This window comes from Schistocerca cancellata, chromosome 1, assembly GCF_023864275.1.
Source record: "Schistocerca cancellata isolate TAMUIC-IGC-003103 chromosome 1, iqSchCanc2.1, whole genome shotgun sequence".
Lineage (NCBI taxonomy): Eukaryota > Metazoa > Arthropoda > Insecta > Orthoptera > Acrididae > Schistocerca > Schistocerca cancellata.
The window spans coordinates 881331331-881345998 of NC_064626.1; the positions used below are offsets into that span (position 1 = coordinate 881331331).

At 39.9% G+C, this 14668-nt stretch overlaps 1 protein-coding gene across 2 annotated transcripts in view; it reads right to left on the bottom strand.

Moving 5' to 3' along the window:
- Window positions 1-2648: 2648 nt before the first annotated feature.
- Window positions 2649-14668, bottom strand: part of LOC126190545 (beta-glucuronidase-like) — a 349553-nt gene continuing 337533 nt past the window's right edge. For both annotated transcript variants that reach the window (XM_049931029.1, XM_049931028.1), the window contains exons 12-13: window positions 9229-9367; window positions 2649-6578 (exon numbers count right to left, since the gene is read on the bottom strand). In XM_049931029.1, the coding sequence (XP_049786986.1) occupies window positions 6379-6578; window positions 9229-9367 (339 nt within the window). In that variant the 3' untranslated portion in view covers window positions 2649-6378. The remainder of the gene's footprint in view (window positions 6579-9228; window positions 9368-14668) is intronic.

Below are 14668 nucleotides of genomic sequence, written 5' to 3' on the forward strand. Positions count from 1 at the left end.
CAGCTAGAAACTTGAGAATATTTTATTAATTCGTGCGATTATTCATTTGGATTATGCATAGGCTGTTATTCTTAACACAGTGCAAATGCACTGCAAGAACATTAAATTCATTTATTACACAAGAAAATACACTTTTCCCATGTTTCATAAACAGAGTTTTTAGTATAACAACAACCATTTTTTCTCAATAATAACTAATCAAGTTAGTGAAATTAGTGACTTGACTTCTATGAATAGAAAATAACGGTACTCAAGGCAATAATGCTAAGACCCATGATACTATCTGTTAGAGACTGAAGGTGCTGCCAACAACAAGTTAACAAACATTGAACTGTGAAAGTGCAAGGTGTACAACTTTGCTTTCGCCGTTTGCCGATAGGTGGCGACAATGGTAAGTAGCGGCTGAAAGTAAGAGATTGCAGATTTCAGGCATTTAGCTTGGACCTCAGTCAACATAATCTCATTCAAACATTAGTCGAATTTTGTCTGAATCATACAGTTGTTCTTGATTGAAAATGTCAGTTTATGAACCTAATTATCGTCATTTGTGGGAAGTGTTACCGTTTTGTTTCAATATGAAGAAAACAGTGGCTGAGTGTCATTGAATGCTCTCAAATATGTGTGGTAAGGACGCTATTAGTGAAAGAACGTGTCCTGAGTGGTTTCAACGCTTAAAGAATGGTGATTTTAACGCCGTAGACCAGCGTAGTGGTGGGAAAGAGAATGTTTTTGAAGATGCAGAATTGGAGACATTGCTGAGTGAAGACTCACGTCAGACTTAAGAAGAATTATCATAATTAGTGGGAGTGACACAGCAAGCCATTTCTAAATGTCTTTAGGCTATGGGCATGATTGAGAAAGAAGGCACTTGGGTCCAGTGTGAGGTGAAACCAAGGAACGTTGAACGGCATTTGTGTGTTTGTGAACAGGTGCTTCAGTGGCGAAAACGGAAGCGATTTCTGCATTGCATTGTGACCGGGGATGAAAAATTGGTTCATTATGATAAAACTAAACGCAAAAAATCATGGGGATATCCCAGCCAGGCTTCCACGTCAACAGCCAAACAGAATACTCACGGCTCCAAGATCATGCTCTGCATTTGGTGTGACCAACTTGGCATCGTGTATCCTACTATGAGGTGTTAAAACCAAGTGAAACAGTCAAAGGTGTTCGTTACTGAACACAATTAATGCGATTGAGCGGAGCATTAAAAGACAAATGGCTGCGATACAGCGAGGAGCACAATAAAGTGATTTTGCAGTACGTCAACGCCCGACCCCACGTTGCAAAAGAGTTCAAAACGTACTTGGAACCGTTAAAATGGGAAGTTCTACCCCACCTGCCGTATTCTCCAGATATTACTCCATCTGACTATCACCTGTTTAGATCAATGGCGCATGGCTTGGCTGACGAACACTTCCAATCTCATGCAGGTCACAAATTGGATCGATTTATGGATCGTTTCGAAAGATGAACAATGTTTTTGACGCGGGATTTGTACACTGCCCGAAAGATAGGAGAACGTAGTGGCCTGCGACGGAAAATACTTCGAATTATACATGTGTAACCAATTTGTTTCATTAAAGCCTCAAATGTTGGGGGAAAAACAGCGGAAGAAAAGTTGTACACCTTGTCGCAGGAAGATCTGCATATGCAGTATCCACTGAAATTTATTATTAATTACGTCAGTAAGCCACTATCTGTGGCAAAATAATTTAGAACAGTCAGTTTTACTTTAAGATTTTATGCCAACTGCTGTGCAAATTTTTTGTTAATTTGTATTTACTGTATGGATGCAGTGGATAAGATTTACTTATGAGGCATATTTAATTTTTGGTAATTCTGCAGTGTTTGCAACGATAACGGCTCTGAATTTGGACACATTTTAGTGTGTCGTGCTAAACTTACCTCTTCATTTTTTTGTAACAAGAATAGGATTCTCTCTCTACAGAACTAAAGAAAATTTTGCAGCCATACACTTAAAACTTAAAATTTGGTAAATCCGTGACCTGGAAGATGAAAAGCCACATGGAAGTTAAATTTCTGTAGAAGTGTGATAGAATTCTTATGAAAATCTGCTTTGGAGAAATATGAAAGATTTGATTATGAAAGACTGTTTTCTATCTGACCCATTGCAAGAGCTGTAGTAAAGGAAAATAATATTTTTTTAGCTGTTGTTACAGTGAATAACATTTCTCTTGTATTATTTCTTTATTAAAGATGATAAAAAAAGACAAAATTGGGGAGTTACCAATAATTTAATTACATGCTATTACTGCAGTACAAATGTATATTATTTATAAATAATTGGCACTTAGAGTTTTCTTAAGGTCAATTTCTTAAAATAACTCTAATGTCTTCCTCTATAACTTACTTCCAAAATGTCAGTATAAACACAAAAACTTCTCTTACGTTGTAGGTTTTTGGATTACCAACTTTATGGCAGCCTACCATAAGCCATTGATGATTAAGGATGTGCATCAGCTTTAGGTGCTGGTACAAGAATGAAGTCCCAAAAATAACCTTAACAGACTCATGGAAGAAGAATTTTACATATGAGTGGATCATATAGTTAATGTGGCTCATGTTGTTGCTGCTCCCTTGATATTATCAGTAAGTGGTAAATCAAGAAGATTTCTCTCTCTCTCTCTCTCTCTCTCTCTCTCTCTCTCTCTCTCTCTCTCTCTCTCTCTCTCTCCCCTTCCACCCTTACACATCCACACCCACACCCATGATACAAGGGAACTTGAGCAATAACAGTGTCAGCACTATTCTGGATAGTATGAAATTATCTCATGTATTTGTTGAACAAAATGTTGTATGTTGCAGTTTGAATAAAAATATAAAAATAAAAAAAACACTGTCAATGGAAGTTTGTCTTTTTCAATATGTTTTGCTATGTATGTTAATCTGTAGGACTGTATTATCAGTGTCAAGCCATCCCAAGCAGGGATGAAATATTCTTGCCATCAATGGCCATCTTTTAAAGCAACTGTTAGACTAGTATGACATCTCTCCCAGAGGAAACTTCCAGACTCTTATACATCACCTATGAAAGACTCCCTCTCTAAAGGAGAGCTGTAGACTTTTTCATACTTATAAAAATAAGAATGTACCCAACGGATGGTCAACAAGTTGCCCCTAATGGCAGTAGTAGCGACAAAGATTTAAATTCTGATATACATGGTGGCCAAATAAAAGTGGCCCAGATGAGTGGATACGATTGGTCATGAATATTTGCATATAACCACACCTCATGACACACATACCACGTCTATACCTGCCATGTGATCCACACATATTCTGAGCATAGTGCATGCTGGGTCAGTGTGAGTAGAGGAGAGTATAGGGGCTGATGGTACTCTCCGTGGAGCAGCAGGTTTTTGTTGTGGAAAGTTGTGTGACAACAAAGTCATGGGAATGTCGTGGTTAGTTGTTTGCTGAGAAGTTTAATTATGTCAAAATGCAAGCAAAAAACATTCTGAAATGTGCCCACACACCATTAAATGTGGCTGCAGTACACAAGAAAATGCTTCAGAGTCCTACCACATCAACCCGAAGTCAGTCACAAGAGACCAGCAAATCACGTCAATCATGTGGAAGAATACTCCACCTGGACGAGCACATGCATCCCTACCGAGTGTCTGTATGTTCATGCATTAAAACTGGCAGATGCCCCTCAGTGCCTCCAGTTTTTGAGTGACTGTTCTCTGAGACAACAGTGAATGGGTCGGACAAGGCTCTGTTCATTATGTCTGATGAAGCCTGGTTTCACCTGAGTGGTTATACATCTTCAGCAGCTTCCTAACCAGGGCTCAAAAGTGCCAACAGATGAATGGTAGGCATTTTCAACATCTGCTATAGTCAGGTTAGTTCTGTATTTCCTTTCCTCTGATGTGTCTCTTTGTACCCTGGAACTCCATCCTCTGGGCCATTTTTATTTGTCCCACCCTGTACATTTTCCAATATGGATCACCTTGAAGTACAAAGTATCTTATTATGAAGTATCTTACTTCTGAATGCTGCTGTGAAAGTTTTTACATGTTACAGTAACATACTCACGCATGTCCATTAGATATTGGAGGTAGAGAGGTGACACCTCACCTTACTATCATACAAGGTGCGACAATGAAGTAATGAGACTGAGTTTCCTTGCAAGATGTGGCAACCCTGCAGGCTTGCGTAGGCACAATATCTTTGCCCTTTGTCTATAAGTTGCTTCTAGTCCAAGCGGCACATCAATGCAACTGCTCAGTCGTGAGTTGTGCTGTAATAAGTTGACATGTGTTTGTGTCTTTCGTCACGGAAATGGAACTGCATAATATTGTGCAAAGGCATGCCATTTCTTTTTGCGTTAAATTGGGTGAAAATGTGATGACAACTTACGGTAAGCTTCAGAAGGCTTTTGGAGAGGAGGTTATGTCAAGAGCTCAAGTTTTTCTTGGCATAAAATGTTTAGTGAAGGCGGAACGAATGTTTAAAGTGAAGACTGCAGAGAACGACCATCAACCTCACGGACAGACGTCAACTTGGCCAGGGTGAATGAATTTGTATGATCTGATCGAAGATTATCCGTGAAAATGATTGCAGAAGATCTTGGTATGAGAAAGATTTGTGCAAAAATGGTCCCCAAAAATCTCACACCACAGCAGTGAGAAACATGGAAAAATGTGGCAGCTGGGCTGTTAGAGCAAACGGAAATCAATCCAGAATTGTTGAGCCATGTTATCACTGGTGATGAAGGTTGTTTTTTTCAGTAAGATCCAGAGACAAAACGCCAAAGTTCGCAGTGGTCCTCAGAGGGATCACCCAGAGCAAAAAAAGCTCGCATGTCAAAGTCAAAAGTGAAATGCATGCTTTTGTGCTTCTTTGATTCCAAGAGAATTTATTCATAAAGAGTGGGTGCCTCCTGGATAAACAGTTAACCAATATTACTACAAAGAAATTTTAGAAAGACTTCGTAAAAGAGTTCTTCATTTCCGTACCAACATTGCTGATAATTGGATTCTGTGTCACGATAATGTGCCATCCCACACTGCTCTGTCAGTACAGCAATTTTTAACCTCAAAACAAATTTCGGTACTATCACAGCCACCTTATTCACCAGATATCGCTCCGTGCTACTTTTCTCTATTTCCAAGAATCAAAACGGCGGTCAAGGGACACCATTTTCAAACAACACAAGATGTCCAAAAAGCTGTGACGAGGGTCTTTGAGGATATTACAGAACATGAGTCCCAGAAATGTTACCATCAGTGGCAGAAGCGCTGGAAAAAGTGTGTGCAATCAGAAGGGAACTACTTTGAAGGAGACATCACTAAACTTGACTAAAACGGTAAGTAACATTTTTTTCACACCGGTCTCATTACTTCATTGTCGCACCTCGTATAAGCATAACTTCTTGTTGATGGTCAGATACTGATGCTGTCTTCCAACATACGTGCAAAACTCCCATACATCAGAGTCCACAGATTTCAGATCATGTATTCCAGCTCTGCTAAAATATTCAACAGTATTTCTTTTACTAGCTTACACACTTTTGGTACAATATCTTCATCAGTTGTCAACTAGATGCTAAAGAGATTCACCTAACAGGTGAATATCTCTGTTCTATGGGCCTAACTGGGCATACTTATACAGTGAGTTGATAGTAAAAAACTGAAAACAAATTCTGTAGTTATGGTAACATAAAAATTATCCATGTTTCATTTCTGTGAAACATAACAAAAATATTGATGATTTTCCCCACTGTGGTTAAATCTACATTAACGTTCCATATAGCCCAACAATATTTTCAGAGACAGAGTCAGAGTCAGGGAACATTCTGACAAGCACGTCAGCTGAATTGCTTCCCTGTTAGAACTATAAATGTGAAATAGTTGCAGCAGGGAACTACATGGCTTGTGAATGATGCAGCAGTAAAAAAAGAAAAAAGTAAAAAGTAAAAAAAAAAAAAGATGACTGCTGCTGTCAATGAACACAGGCCACATATGAAAATCTATGAAGCAATTGTTTCTTCTTCCACTGACAGTGGGAAGTCGATGAGATTTTGATTGTCAATCGTTCTTGAGAATGAGTGTCGACTAGAGTGGTTTATAATTTTTAAAAAAGTCACAATTCTTTCTGTAGAACTATCATGACGAAGTCCACAGCATTGTTTGTCCGTGAAGGGACAACAGATACTGGCTTCTGAAAGTTAATATCACTTGAAAGTACAGGTTTCCACAGCAAGGCAGCAGTCTGCAACATGTGACACATAGCTGCCAGTTAACTGAGGACACTGCTCCGGTCTCACCACCTGGCGGACGAAGTGTTCGCAGATTTGTCCGTATTGCTTCTGGACGGAACAAGGGACGGCTGTCTGTGGCTGCACTCAGCTCACAGCTCGCGGCGCACTGCATTGGCAGAGTCTTTCGGGGGAGCGTCGATGACGTAGCGGCGGGTGTCCGCCGGTGGCTGTGCTCCGTCGAGGCGCTCCGCCAGCGACCAGTAACGTTTCCGCACCAGGTGTGCTGCTGACTTGGGCTGGCGCGCCCGAGTGAAGATACCCTTCTTGTTACCGCCGACCCTCGTGTACGCTGCGAAAGAAATGTGTCTTGATGAAAAAACGCAGTAAACGAGCTGGATTAAGTATTCTACATCTGCATGCAATTTTCATTGGATGGTAATTGTTAATTACTATGTAGTCGGCAAATAAACACAATCCAGCAGAAACTGATGCACATTTGTTGTTGTTTTTGTGGTCTTCAGTCCAGAGACTGGTTTGATGCAGCTCTCCATGCTACTCTATTCTGTGCAAGCTTCTTCATCTTCCAGTACCTATTGCAACCTACATCCTTCTGAATCTGTTTAGTGTATTCATCTCTCTGTCTCCCTCTACGATTTTTACCCTCCACGCTGCCCTCCAATACTAAACTGGTGGTCCCTTGATGCCTCAGAACATGTCCTACCAACCGATCCCTTCTTCTAGTCAAGTTGTGCCACAAACTTCTCTTCTCCCCAATCCTATTCAATACCTCTAGTTATATGATCTACCCATCTAATCTTCAGCATTCTTCTATAGCACCACATTTCGAAAGCTTCTATTCTATTCTTGTCCATACTATTTATCGTCCATGTTTCACTTCCATACATGGCTACACTCCATACAAATACTTTCAGAAATGATTCCTGACACTTAAATCTATACTCGATGTAAACTTTCTCTTCTTCAGCAACACTTTCCTTGCGATTGCCAGTCTACATTTTATATCCTCTCTACTTCGACCATCATTAGTTATTTTGATCCCCAAATAGCGAAAGTCATTTACTACTTTAAGTGTGTCATTTCTTAATCTAATTCCCTCAGCATCACCCGAGTTAACTCGACTACATTCCATTATCCTCATTTTGCTTTTGTTGATGTTTGTCTTATATTCTCCTTTCAAGACACTGTCCATTCTTTACAATAAGGATCCATTATTATATCTGAAGTGTGGATCACAATTAATAGCCGAACTGACAGTGCGAAAGTATACGATGACAGAAGCAAAAACGTCCCAGTAAACACGCTAACAAGCCGTTTGCGAACATGTGGTTACGAGCCGTCGCTTACTTCAGTGTAAAAGATAGACCTACATAGTACAAATGTATCCGAGATGTAAACTTAGCAATCAAGTCCCCATCTAACTGGGCTCAAATTTGACCAATGGCCTACCTTGTCTTGCAGAACGTGGGGGATTGTAATACATACATAATAGAACAAAAGCAGATTTTTCTAATGCGTTATATATTCCGAGGCATGCAACGTCTGTTTCCTGGCCTCGAGGACCACAAGACATCAATCATCTGCATTCTTCTCTCTAGGACAGTATCAAAAGTGAAGTGTACGGCACTCCTGTTGATACAGTTTAGGAAATGGAGCAGCAATCTTACAGTGTTGTCAAATTTACGTGATAATTTGGGAGTATTTGAAAGAATTTGCAATTCATTGCAGAGACAGGAGCAGTATTGTCTCCACATGTGAGAACATGTGGAAATACCCGTGGAACACCCAGCTTGAACAGGTAAAAGTGTAGAGTAAATTTTAACATGTGACATGCTGAAGTAGTATCATACTACTTGTTGAGTTAGGCCTTGGGTCAAATTAGAGTCCAATTACATCGAAAACTACACTTGAAATAAATTTATATTGGTAAGACAGTATCGATACTGAGGTCAGTGGCAGTTCATAGCCACACATTCGCAATTATTTCCCAAAAGATTCGTTTGTAGACCGATGTTAACTGGAATTCTTTTACTTCTACTATCGTATAAATTCACAAGTGTCAGTTTTCGCTGCTACGTGTGATATACTCTGTATATAAATTTTGCACTTGGCTCCCCGTGTTGCTGTTTGTGTCGCTTGGGCCTCGAACCAGCCCTCATTGTTGTAGTAAGCACGCAACACGAGTTACCCTCTAAGTACGATTAGCCTACATAGCGAGGCATCCGATGCAGGATTAAAATCCCACGAATTGAATTCGCCTCAACTTGGGAAGTTCGTAGACAGCTTAAACTCCTTTCGTCAATTAACTGATTTTTCACCACCTGGGACGCTCTTGTCTGTCCCCAACTAAGACTCATTAACACCGCTTAAAACTGATATCTAATAGGCTCCGTTGGGGGAACCGCACACAAATATGGTAAAGGTGACTGTCAGGATTATTAAAAGTAATCGGTAATGCTTAACTTTACAGGTGTTTCGGAATAAAAGGCAAAGTAATTTCGTTTGTGCAGTTATCTGCGAGAGTACAGCGCACTCAGGTAAAATAACGAACTGAGTAACTTTTTTTGCTCTGTGCTGTCAACGGCAATTCGACGGAGTACAGCCAGATTAGTCCGGAGAAGAAACTTCAACGTCTGAGTCGAAAAGTTGGAGTCGACAAGATGTAATGCAATGACTATGCACAAGAAAAAGTTACAACATGATTTAAACTAGCCACGAACTCTTCTGTCTCATTATATGTTATGATCCATTAAAGCAATTTTACTGGTCTTTCCTAGAGAAGTCTTTAGATAAAATATGACACATGCAGAATAAAAAAAAAATCATGCAGGTTTGTAAATGAAGAAATAGTATGGGCGCAAATTAATGCCACTTTTGTTAAGATGTCAAAAACACCATTAGAAACTTGACTACTGTTCTGCTGTTTATGATTTAGATTCATGAGTGTTAATTATGATTCAGGTTTTAGACAGATAACTTACTTTGTGCAGTTTTGAAATCTGCAAAATTCCATATCATTTCTCCGATGAAATAACCCTTTTCTCTGAGGATGTCGAATGCTTTGAAATGTTCCGAGAACAGCACTTCTTGGTATTCTTCAGACCATATGTATTCAGGTTCCTGTAAAAACGAAAATTACATGTTAATATTTCAAGAGAAAAAACGTGAAGGCATGTGTATTGCGAATCCTGTATCTGTGTAGAGAAATCATGACAATACTGTGAGACTATTGTGGAGACGTAGTTGTTTTCCTTACAGTAAAATCTGTTTGCGTGATTTAAAATTTATTTGTTCATTTTTTTAAACCAAGAATGAAAACTAACGTTGGTAATAAATACAATAATATTTTGAAGGACTTAACGATTTAGTTTATTGCTTACGTAATTTGATGTGCACGAGTGACGAACAGTTGGTAGTAATTACGACGACGAAGGTCAAAGCAATAAATTTTTGTGATGATACTGGGTTGTGTAATAATAATAATAAAATAATAATAATAATAGTAACTGAATATCAATAACGGCAGATGATATTCAGAAGAGCAAAGATGACTATAGACGGAAGGAAACGAGAATAAATGCAGCCCCTGCATCTCACGGGATGAAGGCTACTTTCGTGATAAGATACACACTGTCAGGTATCTTCTGAAGCTGGGAGGTGTTAGGCAATAGTTTTGCGTAATTGGAGAAATCGAGAAACAACACTTGTTCTGTGGTTGTCTGGAATGGGGATTTTATTGGTGGAAATTAGTAATTGCATCGTGATTCTGAGACAGGGTGACAGCTATTTAGAGAAATGAAAAAAAGTGAGGAAGAATTAACATTTTGTTGGCGTTACTAGAGACGCAACATTGGCTCGGGTGGGAAAGAAAATGGTTGTGGCCCGTGTAAGGATACGGCTGCAATTATATATGAAAACAAACTTCAGATTTGGATGGCTTGATGGCGATTTAAAGGTCTCTCATCCAAAATTTAAGTCCGTGACCTCAGCAAGTGTACTACTTTTAGGTCTACTCTCTCGTGCATTCATTCATACGTCAAGTAATCCACGATTAGTAGAAGAAATGCACAACTGCACTGCACGCCAGGACACATCGCCAGCCTGAGACAAAGAGAAAATCCGTCTAAAAAATATTCTCGTAGTCCACTGACTGTACAAAATTTTTTCTGTGTTTCTGCAATCCATTGTCAGTGCTATTCTGTAAACTATAACACTGTTTTCAGCCTGGCTCTAGTGCTCATCTTGTAGTACATCTATATTGTAGAGGCAATTTGAGGTAAGTACTTCTGCGCATTTACTTTTTAGAGAAACTGAATGACACAAGAGCGCTCGCACGAAATCCCTTTGAAATTCAGAAGACTGATATCAGGTTCTCCAATTTCAATCACCAAGAGACACTGTAAGATGATAGCTACAGTCATATTTTTGTTTGCATGTAAATACTGTATTTAGTTTAGTATTCTTTCTCACACTTTCTATTGGAAAGGTGTGCACTGACCGACTTTGATATGGGCATGAACCAGGCCCTGGAGTGTGAGTAACCTAACATGTGGGGTCCCAAAAGGAGCAGTGCTGCATCTAATACGTCTACGTCTACAGGAGCTTGATTTTCGCTTGTAACTTTCGACTCCTTCGTTTCCGGTCCAGGGACACTTACCTCAAATCGATGTATTTGTCCGCCTGCTTTGTCCTTGAAAGTTTGTAACATCACAGTATCATCTTGCATATACGTACATTTAGAGACGCCGGCGTCTATAACTTTGACCTTCTGTAGCTTCATTGGATGACGTTTCCGGACATGTGTTCCCATATAAAATTCAATCTACTAAGTTCCCTCTACAACCTCCAGAAGTGTGTAACATAAATTGTGGGACACCCTATATATGTATGGTGTCCGATAGAACAGTTAACGACACATACGTATGTAAGTAGTAACATGTTGTTAACGGGACTCTGTATTCACTATGCAGTAAACTATTTTCTTTGAAAAATAGCAGTGCAATCAAGTAAATATCAAGCTAAGACATCAGATAATTAATATAACTGAGGAAGCAGCAAGTTAAATTTATCTGGTATAAGAATGAATGGCATTAAGCAGTATCATTACAGTACAATGTTAATACAGTGTCTTTTTTAATTTGTAACACCCCCGTGTCTTTGATTTTTTCATTCCTAACGACGTGACTTATTCAACATCCCCGAAAGTTCACCTTCTTGATGGGATCCACGGAATTGAATGAATGATTAAATTAATTCAGTGAGTTTAATGAACTCCTTTTTGGTTTGTAACTAAGTAGAAAATTGTAGAAAATGAACCGTGAGTATTACCATTGCCGTTACGAATGATGTTAATATACAACTGAAGAGACAGGAAAACGTGTAAATTTAAATCTGAACAAGACGTGAATAAAGTCGAAGTCATTCTTAAAGCGCCGCGTGAAAAAAAAACGTTTCTTGGCAGTGCAGTATAGCCTGTAGTTGAGAAACTGTAGTACCTCTCGCTATCAGCTGTCCTAATAAACTAGATGGAACAGAATACTGAGACCGGCATCTTTAATAGCTCACTGGTCTGAGGAAGATGTCCAACGAGATGGAGAGAGATCTGCTTGAGTGGAAGTACCTTCAAAATTGCATGCTTCAAAGCGTGGATTGCATCACTGCAACATACGGTGATACGTCTACTTTACATTCTTTACGGGGTAGGGATTGACTTGACATTGTGCCAATAAATGATTAAAATAATTCAGTGAGTTTAATGAACTCACTTTCGGTTTGTAATTAAATGGTAAATTGTAGAAATTGAACCACGAGTATTACCATTGTTGTTATGGATGACGTTAGTGTACAATTTAAGAGAGAGAAAAAACGTGTACGTTTATATCTGTCGTTCCGTTCGTATAAATGTGTAATACACCGAATATTAAGTTAACAACTTAACGAGTGTGCTCGTGTAAAATATTGTACCCTGTTGCACAAGTATTTACATCGCACCAAGTAATGACAACAATCGGTAACTGTTAGAAGAACATATTTCAGTTCTGCATAAGAAGCTAATCGCTTAATTATTCCATATTTACCAAAACAGCTAGTAATGTTGTTTTATGCTCCAACATGCTGCCACAGCTGATCTGCAATGTTTCATGGTAATCAATAACATTATGATGTTCTGTGATGTATGTTTGTATAGAAGTAAAAGTGACTTGTAATTGTGCTGACATGTGGATGTATCCCATTTTTCATCATTTCTTTTCCGTAAGGCTATTTGCTTAAAATGAAATGACTTCTGCAGTGTAGTCTAAATATACGGCTTTGTTACAAAAAGAGCAATGTTGTAATGGTGTCATGTATAAAATGTTTATGTTGTTGTGGCTCCGAAGTACTTCAGAATTATTTTGGGAATGTGAAGTGGAATGGGAAAAAGATAAGGGTTTCTATTCAGACGAATTTAGGATAAGAGGCAGAAAATGGTACAACGGGAGTATGTTTCGTTATGACTGGGAAGACAGGGCAAAGAGAGACTTACTGTGAACAGTTCAGTACTAAGGATTATGCTCATCACATTCGACAGCAAAGCAAGACCAGCAACTTATGTACAGCCATTCACTGCAAATTTTATACTGTGTCTATCAAGCGGTATAATTAATGATAAGGTGCATCTCTGCTCTGTAAGAAACTTAACTACGACAAAACATTTTGGAATCTAAGCAGCTTGCTTACTGTCAGCAGCAGTGTAGTATTTCAGTGAATGTCTTGGGGCTAAGTAAAACAATAAAAAGCTTTTTTTTTTAATTTGACTGGTTTCGGCCTCAGCCCATCATATGGAAATTGAGGATGACTAAGTGCTGTAAACATAGTCTTTTGACCATGGTACTTTCAGGGTTATTTTTCATTTTCAGGTTTATCCTCTGCGCCTTTCGCCAGGCGATGCAGTGAAGACAACACTTTTACGTCAGGCAAAGCTCTAAATCTGTCGAATAATTAAGTTTTTAACACAACTGCGAGGCGTTCGTTTACAGAAGCGGTGATGACGGCTCTCTCTACTCCTAGTTCAGCACGACTTTGCTTAATAGTTTGACATGCAGAAAATAACTTGGCCCATAGCTGCGAAGGTGATGTGCTAGGAGATGGGACGGGGGCGGCGGCGGCGGCGACTCCGTTGTGAACGACCAAACTGGGGTAGGGAATGTGCAGTTAGACACCTTTATATCTCGCATATCTTGTAAGCTACCACTATTTTCATCCTATTCGTTATCGTTATTGAGCGACTCTAATAGCTAACGGTTCCCGCGATCTTCTCAAGTACAATTTTTAATGATATTTTTGTATCCTTGTTTGCCTCTTCCTACAAAAATTTAATGGCATTGCATATTATCACACGTACCTAATTGTAAAGAACTTTCCCTGCACGTTTGATGCGTGAAGACTTTGGTGCTAGCCGTTGAGGGCTATTCGGAAAATAATTTCCGATCGGTCGCGAAATGGAAACCGCTGTGAAGATCCGATGAAGTTTTGAACAGATGAGTTGTGTGTCTGGTACGCACGACGATCGTGGCAAGTCGCTCTTTTCAGCTCTGAGCGAACAGTGATGCCTGGAAAATAATGTCTCCCACCAAGTATGAGAGTCTGGTAAGAGATTTCGCCTGATGTCGTACAGCCCACATAACATAACCGTAGTCACGCGTTTAGTTCTTCCTGACAGTTCTCGGCCACACTCTGCAGGGGCAATTAAGATGCTCCTGTAACATTTTCGATGGGAAGTGTTTGATTACCCACAGCACATCCCGTAACTGGCTCGTCCTGAGTTCCGTCTCTGCTCATATGAACCGCTGGCTATGAAGACAACGTTTTGGCACAGACAACGTGCTGGAGACTAGAGTAGAGAATTGGCGGAAAGCACAGGCGGCTGCCTGCTGTGACGAAGGTACTGAAAAGTTGATATAACGCTACGACAAATGTCTAATGGGAGTAGCGACTATGTAGAGAAATGACTGTAAGGTGTAGCTGACTATTGGAACTAAAATATTTTTGATTTTCACACTTGTTTCCATTTCGCGATCGATCGGAACTTTCTTTCCGAATTTCTTTCCTTCGCTTACGCCACAGTCCCGCAGCGATCGCAGGGTCGGCGTGGCAATGTTAGTTTTAGGGATGGCTGGATGCCCTTCCTGCCGCCACTCTATACCCCCCCCCCCTCCAGGTTGGAATCAGTGTACCCAACTGTCTGCATCTAGTGTAAATCGTGAAATAGTGCAGACATGTTTCAAATGTCTGCGACGCGTGTAACTGAGGCGGAACGTGGGGACAAGCCCGGTATTCACCTAGCGGTATGTGGAAAACCGCCAAAAAACCACTTCCAGGCGGGCCAACACACCGGGCCCCGTTGTTAATCCGCTGGGCGGATTCGAGCCGGGACGGCGCGCC